We start from the raw sequence: 12,704 nt of genomic DNA, 5'->3' as shown, positions 1-12,704 counted from the left end.
TGATAATCTTGAGCAGAATGTTGCATGAAGTGAACTTGACCTGAATCCGATTTTTACATAGAGTGTGGAGATTAATGCCGTGGTTTATTTTGAAGTGATTAACCCTATACAGGACACTTGGAAGGGGGACCACCCACGGCAGCCATTTTATGGGTGTTCTTGTTTACATAAGTTTGTGTGATTGTGCGACAAATAACACACCAGCTCCAGTCCAAATGACCATTTATTTCAACCCCGACATAGGGGACCTTCAGAGTGAGAAGGCTTTGGAAACGATTAAGTTATGATCACTTCTGAACGGACCGCAGCATAAGTAAATCTTCACCATGTAACTTCTTACAACACTGACTGGCTTAGGTCACACAGTAGATTGTACTCAAGGAGGACTGAAAGTAGCAAACAGTAAAAAAAAAAAAAACCTACTAAATGACTTGCTAGGTCATTGTCTTAGATCACTTGTTTATTACCTATAAAATACAATTTCGGTTTGTGGTGGGATTTCATTTTTGTGTTGTCTCTAAACTAGTTGAAAATAGTTTATTCCTTGTGTCATCTGAAGGAGTTCTTAATAGCTCTGCCGCTTCTGCTCATTAGGAATGAAAATATAAATATGTATGTTCGGATTCCTTTAAAGCTGCTTTGTGACAATACTGTCTGTTGTTAAAAGTGCTATAGAAATCAAATTTAATTGAATTTGAACTGAAAATCTTCACACACACACATACACACGAAGTGACCACCATCTGACAACCTAGGGCATGTGTGGGTGGGAAAAGGTTTTGACAAGGCATTATTTACTTTGTCATGGTTCGTGTAACAGTGAAATCTGGTTTGTAGCCATGTTTAATGTGATAATGATAATATTCTTCACGCAACTTTGCAGCAACAGGCTGGATGAAATATTTCTCTCTCTCTCTCTCTCTCTCTCTCTCTCTCTCTCTCTCTCTCTCTCTCTCTCTCTCACACACACACACACACACACACACACAGATCTCATGTACTTCAATGTGCTCTTGTTCATTTTATGAATCTCAGCATTGATTTGGTTTATTGAAGAATGGCCATTTCATCAAAACATGGTTTCTTTTGAAACTATAATAGCCATAGTGTCTGAGTCTGACCATGCAAAATGTTAGCAGAAATCTGTTTCACCAAAGAACAGCTGTAAACTGTTGTGAAAATGTTCTCAATAATCGAAAGGCCTCATATGCATATTGATTAACTGACATTTACACTGTGTAACTAGAGGCATCACAATAAAAGTAATCTCTGAACACTGAGACACTGTGAGGTGTAGAAAATAGAGAGCTCTTTTCTGTATGTGGCCAACATACACGTCAAACGAATAGCTTGAGGGGTGTCATAATGTTTCAAGCATTTATATAGCAGTGACAGGATGAAAGAAATACAAAATAATGGCATGTGGGAATCTTGAGCTGTATTATTTCTTTTCCCCGATTTTATACAATATCAAACTGTACATAAGACAAATCTGAACTCTCTCACAATCACATCTCAATCACACCTCCAGAATAATGTTTATTGCTTTTAAAGATATTTTTTAAAGTCTGTTTTCTTCCCATTCATTTCTTTTCTTTTTTCCCCAGTTTTACAATATACAAACAACAAATAAACCTTACTGCCTCTTTTTTTATGTGTACACTCAAATATACAAAGGAAAGTCTATGTACACTGGTAGTTTCCTATAATACACTTTAGTAAGATTTTAAATGCAACTAGGCAATTTAATTTCGTGTAAACTATGGATATATTGTTGAGTTTGTCTTCTGAGAAAACTTTTGCAGTGACTTCAAGGTCTATTCTTTTTACATATTGCATGGTCTGCTTAAACTAATCACTTTTCTGCCATTCAATGCGCTGACATTCAAAAGGTTTAATTACTGACTTTCAAGTTTTCATCTGCAACTATCAATACAAATAGACATTAGTCAAAATATTTCTCCCAAAAAAAGTGCAAAACCCCAATATTACTAACATTACTGCAAACTATCACTTGGTGAATATAAACTATTAAAAAGTACTGGTGGAATTCTAACGTTTCTCTATAGAGTCATTCTCAGATATCTGCAAAAATGACTGAAGAGTATAACTAGTGGGAGTTGAGATGTTTTATGTTTTATATTTTTCCTCATCTCTGTTCACATATAAACCACAGCAAACAAGTGCTCTTTTTTTTTTTTTTTAAATAGTTCTTATGCACCTACAGTTGCCCCCCACATCTATTATCATTTAAATACAGCTTTAAATTCCACCAGTACAACATTCTCCTATAATAGTAATAATACATATTAAATGTTTTATATACAATAATAAAATATATAGATGCTAATTTAAGCACTTTCTTACTCAATCTCTCTTTTTTTATAGCGCAAAGAACATATTATAGCTATTTAAAATAAGACATTTTAGCACTGCATGAACATGACAAATGGGACAAATTACAAGGGAACAAATAGGTAAAATCACACAGATATTTGGGAGTGTTTGGGGCAAATATCATTCCTTGAAAAGACAAATTAGCAAAATTACATTCATTTACAATCACCTTATCTGTAGAAATCAAATCTCACCACTAGATGTCTGTGTTTGATAGTGTTTCCATTGCAAGCTGTCAAGCACAGCACAAACAAATGCAATTAAGTGCTTTATTGCAACACAGCTGAATTGCTACTCAGATTGTTTTACACAATTTCCATTATTGCAACTAGCTTTGCATTATGCTGCTGGAATATTGTGCTGCAGAGCTAATGCTTAACAAATATAATAACATTTGTGTAGAATTTATGCAGTACACCTAGATCAGACCACTACTTTCAGCAGTCAAATTACCCAGTATGAACACGGGTATATGAAATTAAATGAGGAGAATAACTACAGAATTAACAAAACAAAAAATTATCATATTTCATATTCCACCACAATGGTTTTAGAGCTATTAGAAATATATGGAAAATTTAACATTTATAAATGTTATTATCTTATAAGTTTATGAGCCAATATTTACTTATCCACATTTACAATGAATTTACAAAACAGTCTATTTGTTTAGAGAGAATGATATTTGAGAGACAATATTTTGACATGATCTCTCAAAGGTAATTTATATCTGTGATTTGTTCACATTGAAACCAGGGCAATAAAAAAATAAAAAAAATAAACAAACGAACAAACAGATAAATAAAAATGCAGTTAATTGATAGTTATTAGTAACTTAGCACATGAACAGTTCTGATTCTGGGTGTGCATGACAGGTTTAATTTTTTTCAAGTAGTGAAATATATTTAAATACTTATAAACTAAAACATTAAAAAGATGAATGTATTATCATAGATGAGTATAATAAATATGGAATGTGTTAAAAGGAATTAATTTATTTGTTCAACTTAAATGGTGTTTCAAATTTAAAATGAATTGTCCAAACAAAAAAGTGCAAGAGAAAATAACAACAACAAAAAAATTAGTTATAATCATTCAAATGAAAATTCAAAATTAAATTTAAAATACATAAAGTATAACTTTACTGTATACTGTATATTGACAAAGAGATAGAGGCAGAGAGTGCTCAATATAATCAGCATCCAAACAAAGCATCTTAACTATGAGCAAGTTTGAGAGTCTCTGTTTCTCTGTGCCGCTCAACCAGGATGAGGGAAGGAGAAAGAGATGTGGGAAGAGATGGTGGTGGAGGACTCAGGGGTACCAGGCTTTTGAGGGGATGGGGGGATATAGAAGGAGGAAGAGAAGAGAGTTGAGGTAAGGTTCCACCCAGACCTGCGGTCTTGGCTTCGGGAATGTGAGGTCGGCCTCCTATCCTATTTTCCTTCCCTTGACTGGCAGAGAAGTCTGGTTCATTTTCGTTCTCCGAGCTACAGTCACTCAGGTCTGTGATTTCCAACTCAGAATCCGACCCTGGGTCCTGTTTCATTCCTGCGCGCCTATCCGATGGACTCTGGACGCCTCCTCCACTCCCTAACCCCAGTGATCCCAAGCCTAAACCTAATCCCACCCCAATCCCACCTCCACCTACCCCTGTAATGTTAGTGTTCTCTCCTCGTTCCCTCTCACCTATGCCAGAACCCAAAATACCCAGCTCAGTCCGGCCTTGAAGTAAACTACCTGGGTATGATGGGATGCAGAGTCGTGGTGCCTGACCACCCACTGAGCTGTTGGCTCCTGCGGTTTGAACCCGTTCTGTTCCTGTTGTCTCCCCAGGAGGCAGGAGTGAGGAAAACGGATGAGGGAGCTGAGCCAGGCCAGACTGAAGTGGATTTGGATAGAAGTGTGAGGGGTAGAGCGAGCCTGGAGGCAGTTTAGGGCAGTTGTTGAGGGATAAAGCCCCAGGGAGATATGGGTTGAAGCCCCAAGAGTAGTCAAATGCAGGGTTACGGGGGTAAGGACCCAACATGGATGGGGGTTTGGAGTAGCAGGAGGCTCCTGTTGAGGAAAGAGATAAAGAGTAGTGGGATTAATGTTCCACATCAAATAAATGAAATAAAAATTACTTTTCTAAGAAAATCTTTCAACTGGAAAGGTTGGGAAAGTATATACACAACTGCATTAATTAAAACACTTGTTAGATAAAGTACTTCACATTTTCCTCACACTCTCATGCCTTCTTTCCCTTTACACTTTCCACGTCCTCACACCATTCCTGACTCTCTCTCTCTCTCTCTCTCTCTCTCTCTCTCTCTCTCTCTCTCTCTCTCCCTCTCTCTCCTGTTATTTGCTATGCAGGCCTAATTTGACAGTGCTAGAGTCTCTCTGTGTTCTGGGCCAGGAGTAGCTTGCAGACACATGAATATTGAATCAGTCAGGCAAGCCTCGCTTGCTTATGAAAACACAGTAATGGACGCCCACAGGCCACAAACTGAAGCCTGCACCCTCAATTAGGACCTTCCTGCCTGGGAAGGGATTAGGACAGGGAGGACACATGGGAGTGAGATCAGGGTAAAAAAGGGGAGGAGGAAGGAATAGGACCTGAGGACAAACAAAGTAAGGGGGGCAAGTTGGGGTTGAGAGGTATGTACACATACACACAAAAACACACACGTGCTCCACACCAACACACACATTCTGATGCACTGATACTTTAAAGCACATATAGACTAGAAACAAAGGAGTGTACACAAACTGACAGTTTCATGACCTCTCACAGAGGATATCCTTTGAAATTCAAATGTGTCTACTAAAATGCAAATGTAAACTAACATTAACATGACAAACAAATGCCTTGGATCGAATCAGGATATGATTCTACTTAATGACTGAAACATAGAGTAAGACAGCACCTCATTTTCCAGCACAGATATTTATTTGAAATATTTAGTTCTCATACTTCCAAAATTGATTCCCACACCTCAGAGAACAACATAAAAAATTGCTCAAGCCACATTGTATGAAATGTTACAGGCTAGAATAAGAAGTGAAGTTTGCAGTGGTAGCTTTTCTTACAACTTCTCCAATTAAATTCCTTTACACTTTGCATCAGGTTATCAGGTCAGTAAGGGCATTTGCTTAAAGAAAAAGGCAAAGTCCCTCCCATTTCTTAAAGTTCATTTCTAAGCCATATATTTAAAATTAAAGATAAAAATTCAATTGGGCCAGTATGAAGCTTTATATCTGTTCTTATCTGAGATTGATTTCTGAGAAATAAGTAATTCAAATTATTATTCAATAAGAATCATATTCATCAATTATAATCAATTATATTAGTTTATAGTGAATTAAGCTACTCTATGATGTTATTGTATATGTGCTCATTTTAGTTAAAAGCATTTATGGTTATAGTGACATATGAGCCAATATGTGTTGGTAAGATACCTGTAGCATATGATGCACTGTTGTGCTTACCAAGGCCAAAACTCTGTGACCCAGAAACCTAATTAAGTAGTATCTTATGTACATGCAGTATCAGTCTATAGCTTGTTTATGATGTCAAGCATGTTTTATCTAATCAAATGTGTATAAATGAGAGCTTCTGTGAGCAAGTGTAGGTAAGGAGGAGATCGGACAAACAGACTGACTCGCCTCTGAACATTGGCGAAAGGCAAGGATCTTTGATCAGACTACCAGTGCTGGAATTTTTGTTGAAAGAAAAAGCCTGACAAAGTCACTGTGAAGATAAAAAATAATCTGGCCCAAATATGATTTCTTACACTTATAATTATTTTATATTACTTTGGTAAGCATTTTATTTTAACTTTCTTTAGAGAAACTGTATAAGCACTATAAATAACTTAACAATATTAACTTGATATTTCTAAATAATATATTATATTAATAATATTTATGTCACAATTTCATACTATAAATGGGGCGATAGATATTTTTGAAAGTTATTCATGATTAAAATTGTAAAATTATTTAAACCTATTTTGTTTTATAAATTATATAATAGATATATTTATTAACAGGATATGTACATAAACACAGATACAATTTCTCCTGAATTGCAAAGCAGCTTTGGGTTTGAGAAAGGCACAATATATTATTATTATTATTATTATTATTATTATTATTATTATTATTATTAATCTCCTTCTTCTTATTATTATTACTACTACTACTACTACTACTACTACTACTCTATGAAATGTTATTAGAGATTGTATAAGTGCTATAAATGCATTAACTAATTACAAAATATTAGATGTATACTCATGATTTGTATGTATATGTATTGGTATATTGGTATATATGATATTTGATTCTATCCCACTCTTCTGTGCACTGTCTGTCATTTTCTTCTTGTGTTTCTCACTCACCTGAACCAAGGAATGGAAAAGTGTCCAGTCGGAGCTTATCGCCCTCTGGGGCTCCTGTGGCACGGTCAAACAGAGCAGTTCCACGGCCAGAATCAGGCAACCGAGGGAATAAAGACTGCAAGGCCTGAGAGATTAAAAGTAAAGAGGAATGAACAAAAAAGGATGTGTGAGAACAGGTGAAGGAAAGAAAAGAAAAAAAAGAAAAGAAAGAAACCAAATGTCGAAGAGGTCTTTTCTTTGTTAACTCTTCTACAGTTAATGGGAGTCACAGCAGAAACTCTCTCTTTTTTAACATAACACCACCATCCAATGATCAAAAATATCTTTCACTTCTCGCTTCTGATCGACTATCCTGTATTCATTGGTGAACTGATCTAATATTCTCTTTCTTCTTTAATTTCTTATATTCCTTCTTTTTTTTTATTTTTTTTTTTAGAGATCAATACCATAATTGAATGCACCAGCCAAGGTGAGAATGAGATGGCAGGGATAATATCTTCTTTGGTTTTAAGGCCACTTAACTCCCACTTTGACTTTTCTCTCTTCTTTCTCCTTCACCTTACTTCAGAGCTCCCCCTTCCTTTATTCCTTCTTTCTTTCTGACTCCAGATAACTTTCACACAATGTCACTATTCAAAGAGTTGTATAAATTGTTAGTTGCAAATTACATGACTGCATACAGTCTCATAAGGTAACATATTTGATGAATCATGGAAGAACATTTAACAATTTAAATTCAATTTCCAGTTCAAAATTTAAATCGTCTGCATTTCTAACAGTTTAGCTGTGTAAAATTCTGATAGGTTGATATATCTCTGGTCAGTGTTCCTGCAATCAGTGTAGCCACTCACCTATGTCTTGCTCTGAGCTCATTATGACCTTATAACTTATATTTGGCCAATTCTGTTTGCAAAGTCTTTAGGTGATATGCTAAGGGTCTAAGGCCTTTCTAAGTGTTTTTGGATGTTCAATAATTTATTATATTCATTATGGTATACACCGTATACGCATATTTGCATTATAACATGCAAAAACATCTCTGTACAAATACAGCAAATGTATAACAATGGTACCTCGATTAAATTCCCATTCACATATTTATTTTAGGCATACAGGGGAGTATAGGTTTAAGTATAGGTCATCCACCAATTCTCACATACCTCTGGGGTCACGGGGCTGCAGTCTGTGGTAGCTGCCCCTCCGTTGAAGTGGTTCTGGGCTAGCAGGAAAGGAGAGCTGGCCATGTCTAACAGCGGGTAGTTCACTAGAACCACCTTACTGAAGTTAAATTTGTAGGTGAACCGCTTTCCTTTAGTTTTGTGCAAAATGCGCTTGTTGTAGTAGTATCTGGAGAATGATAGAGAATAAATAGTGTACAGAATTAAGAGAGATAAGAATCAGGAAAATGAGAGGAGAGAAAATAACAAGCGGGTTAGTGAAGTTAGTGAAATATGTAAAAACAAAGAAATGTAGAATGTAGAATTCTATAAACTTTATTACATAGCAAAGTAAAAAAAAAAAAAGGCAGAATAATGCTAATAAAAAAACAATAATAATGAAGTGAACCTATGAGCCATGAATGAAAACTGTTTTCTATATGAGCTAAACATATTGTTGTCTGTTTTTTATGTTAAGGCAAAACATACTATTCTTTAGAAATTGCAACCTTGTATAAAGTGAAGAAAATTATACCTTTACCTAAAAATGTTCTGGCAGGACAATACATTTTCAGTTATACTCTGAGGAATGGGTTAATGGTTGCCATACATGACCAATATTATATATGATATTATGTGATAATATATATGATTGTATATGATAATGAACAATGGAATTTCAAAATCCTGATGGTTTCAATGAATGGAGAATTATAGTCCTTTTGAGAAACTAGACCAGAGTGACGTAAAGTGACATCCATTAAATCAGCATTATAGCAATGTTGATATGCAAACTTTAGTTCTAAAATACACTGACAACTTTCTGCTAAAGAGAGTAAAAGCAGTATATATAATATATTTTTTAAAATAATATATTCAGGTATATTCAGGTTGTATATTCATTATATTATATTTTAAATTTTGGTTCCTTTATTTTCAGCTACCTTGCCCTGTTATACCCTTTCTCAAATTTCAAAGCAATTTATGGTTGGGTTCCTTCTATTCAGCTCAGTAGGCTACACAAGTGCACATAATGCAACCTGCCAGACCAGTGATTTGTACGCTTTGCTTGCATGGCAATTGAGCACTGTCCCTTAATTGAGCAATTAGAATAGGCTAATCAAAGAGGCCAATTATGGCCTGCACCAATTCATAACAATTAGCAGCCATGACAGTGTCTATTAAAGACAGAGCAGAGGGAGGGGTGGAGGTTTAGGGGGAGAGAATAGGAAGAAAGAAGGCTGAAAGATGGAATTGGGAAACTATTTAAATATGCAAGAAAAAGATTGGGGTTGGTGTGATATGCAAAATACTTCATAATACATGCTCCAAACCCATCAAAAGTTGTGTATTTTGCATTAAGGTTTAGAGAAAATAATAATACAGGCTATAAGGATCAATCTGACATACTACTCATTTCTACTGACATTTGGAATGTCATAAGTATTGACATACTTTTGCCAAAGCTATTTAAAATCTATTCTTTGGAAAGTAGCAAATTTTAAAATAAATATCCACGAAAAGGCATTCTTCTACATAAAAAAATGGCAAAAGTCTTACTTCAGTGTTTTGTAAAAATGCTTTACACCTAGGTTAAATTAAAATCAAGGAGAGCGATCTTCTTAATAATGTGATTAAAATATAGCAATTTACTATAATTAATCCCTTACAGTGTAGTGCAGTGTTACATGGCATGTAATGTTATCATGTGATGGTGTAAGCAGACTCATGACTGCCATTTGGGCCCTTGATTTGTGTTCTAGTAATACAGTGGACATTTTAACTCAAATTTTTAAAATTCCAGTTATATCTGTTATGACCAAACATGACCTTAATTTGGGCATTTGTCATGTTTATCACATTTTACAATGAGTAGCTGAGCAATAGCTGTTATGTGTAACAGAAATATCCAGACATTCTGCTGAGACTGAACTGTAACATATAAAAAAAAGGAACATTGCCATATTCATGGGTTAGAAATAATAGTTATATTTTCCATACCTTACTGCTCAGAATTAATAGCTGCTAGTGAGCAAATCTGTTTCTTGGTGAATGATAAAGGAAACTGGTAGTGACTTTCAGACTGGAAGAAGTAATACTTTGAATCTATCTATCTATCTATCTATCTATCTATCTATCTATCTATCTATCTATCTATCTATCTATCTATCTGTCTGTCTGTTTTCTGTCTGTCTGTCTGTCTATTATTAGTTAATGTTTAACTCCCATGAGACAAAGTATTGAATTTAAATGAAGAACAGTAATCTAAAATTTATTTTGTTGTTATTGAGGATAATTTGTTGCTGATTTGATTCAGGTCAAGTCATACGCAGCCTGCTGTTTTTTATGCCCGCTATCCATGCAATTCGTTGTTTGCTTGTCTTTATGTAAGGGAGACATAAACATTTAGAACCTTTTATAAAGTAAAATAAAGTATTGTACAATATAGAAAGATAAACCAGATACTTAATATCTATGGAAGGATGTATGTTTTTATAACGCTAATAATAAAGTTCAAAATGACTGAACTGTGATGCAGAAACTAAATACAGATCGTGCGAGATTATTTCATAATTTAAAATTTTAAACATTTTTCTCTAGAAAGAAAGGTGTAATAGGATTTATTTAAAAACCTAGTTGTTCTCATAGAAATGATCATAGGTTATGTGCAAAATTTTAGTGAACCAGTCAGTGAATTTAAAAATTGATTTGACAACAAAGGAGGGTTCCCTTTGTTATCACTAATAATGTTGAAGAAACACCTTCGGCTCCATCCGTACTGCCTTGCTACAATTACAAATGCACCATTTATGTAAGGATACACTTTTCCCTTTTTTTCAAGGTGATACCATTCTGGCTATTAGCTGATACTCATTATTGATGATATTAATGATATCCTATTAGTAATGGAGGCAACTTTTAACAAACTTTTGTTGTCAGAGGCAGCAGCTCTTAAGTTGAGTTGTTTTGACTTCATGTGCTGTGTCCAGTGGGAAAAAAAATCTATATATATATAGTTATAAGGTTCGGCCTGTTGTGTGTTCTGAGATACGTTTCTGTTCACCAAGGTTATAAAGAGTGGTTATTTGAGTCAGTAGACTTTCTGTCATCTTGAACCAGTCTGGCCATTCTCCTGTGATCACTCTTATCATCAAGACATTTCTGCCCAAAAAAATTCACACTCACTGGATGTGTTCTGTTTTTGTTTACCATTCTGTGTACACTCTGTAGACTGTTGTACTTGAAATCCAAGCAGTTGCTGAAATACTCAGGAGTGTATGTAGCAAACGTTAAGTGAAATAGACAAAGTTTCTAGAGAAACTTCTCTACACACAATAAACCTACACAATGAAAAAGCCCACCTTAGTGCACGGCTAAGCTTGTCGTAGTTCATGTGAGGCTTGCACTTGCGAATCCCCCAGAGTCTCGCCACTTCATCCGGGTCTTTGATCACAAATTCGCCATAGTCTCCCTGCCAGGCAATCACCCCCTGGTATTCCTCTTTCTGCAGCAGCTCCAGGATGAAATGCCACAGCTGGATCTGCCTGGAGCCAGGGCTAGACTCTGGCTTATAGGCCCAGTCTGGAAAGGCAAAGCCTGAGGATAGCAAGGGAAGGAAAGGTAGAGGACATGGATGAGACCTGTTGGTTTTTTAAACACTTGCTAAGGGGCAGATCTGTCTAGGGGTTGGGTACAAAACCCTTAGAGTAGTAAAACATAATAAGCATATTGAGCAATAAAAGAGCTTTTGTCATTTCTGATTTCAATACTACAATTACTGTAATTAATTTTTTTTTTTTAATGCTATAATAAATATTTTGTCTACTCTAAATATCAGTAAGTTTTTAAAGTCAGAGAAGTTTGATCATAGGCTTTTGTGGGGTTTTTTTTGTTTTGTTTTTTGCTCACCTGGTGTCCAGAGGGCTGGGACAGGTGGAGTGAGGAGCAGGTCACTAACACAGTTGCAGTCCATGCTTCCACTGCACCTGTATACACACACACGCACATACACACACACACACACGCACACAAGTCCTTTAATCCAAAATTGTTACATACTGTAGCATCTGTAATTTTAGCAGTAACATATGATTTTACACAACATAAATTTTACAGCTGCCGTACTCGAGGCTCAATATCTGAATCATGAAATATCATTCCTATGGCCTTTGAAACACTCAGAACATATTCACTTGCTAGATATCTTTAAATATTCATGCTGAAGGCTAACCCCCAATAGACAAGTGTCAGATCACTAAGTATTACATTACAAATACTCTAACGATCCTCTCATATATCCGTAGCTATGAAGTGGGACCAACCTGTGATGCTGTTCAACCAATCAGCCATGCATATTTGTACAAGTGCTTTTTAGTGTACTGTATATATACAGGCCATAAAAAAGTAATGAAACTGTTATTCAAGATGAGTAAATTAATTACAGTCCTTATTATAACTCACATTTAATTGAAAGGAATATCAGATATTATTCCAGATGGTTATTTAACACATGTAATTTCAAGGTGGAATATTTAAACAATATTAAAGGCATACTGTTGTGCTGGGATCCGAAGAATTCTCAGAGCAAAAGAAACTGTATGACTGGGGAAATTCTTTCTTACTCTGGATGTCACAGTATTATAAAGATTGTTTTACAATGCTGGGATGGAAGAAAAAACATCAGTACACGGCACCTTTAATGCTGGTCTCTCCCTCACTGCCTCAGTCCTCTCTCCCTCTCTCTTCCCTCGTCTCTTCTACT

General features: G+C 35.4%; 1 protein-coding gene across 1 annotated transcript; it reads right to left on the bottom strand.

Annotated features, from left to right (window-relative positions):
* Positions 1 to 3,613: 3,613 nt before the first annotated feature.
* On the bottom strand, positions 3,614 to 11,915 carry erfl1 (Ets2 repressor factor like 1). Its single transcript, XM_047150273.2, has 5 exons — positions 11,852 to 11,915; positions 11,305 to 11,539; positions 7,946 to 8,132; positions 6,786 to 6,909; positions 3,614 to 4,455 (listed from the first exon to the last, which is right to left on the bottom strand). Exons 1-5 carry the CDS (start codon positions 11,913 to 11,915, stop codon positions 3,614 to 3,616), a joined length of 1,452 nt encoding a protein of 483 aa, XP_047006229.2.
* Positions 11,916 to 12,704: the final 789 nt, after the last annotated feature.

This window comes from Ictalurus punctatus, chromosome 23 (assembly GCF_001660625.3).
Source record: "Ictalurus punctatus breed USDA103 chromosome 23, Coco_2.0, whole genome shotgun sequence".
Lineage (NCBI taxonomy): Eukaryota > Metazoa > Chordata > Actinopteri > Siluriformes > Ictaluridae > Ictalurus > Ictalurus punctatus.
This window is presented reverse-complemented; position numbering and strand designations above follow the sequence as displayed.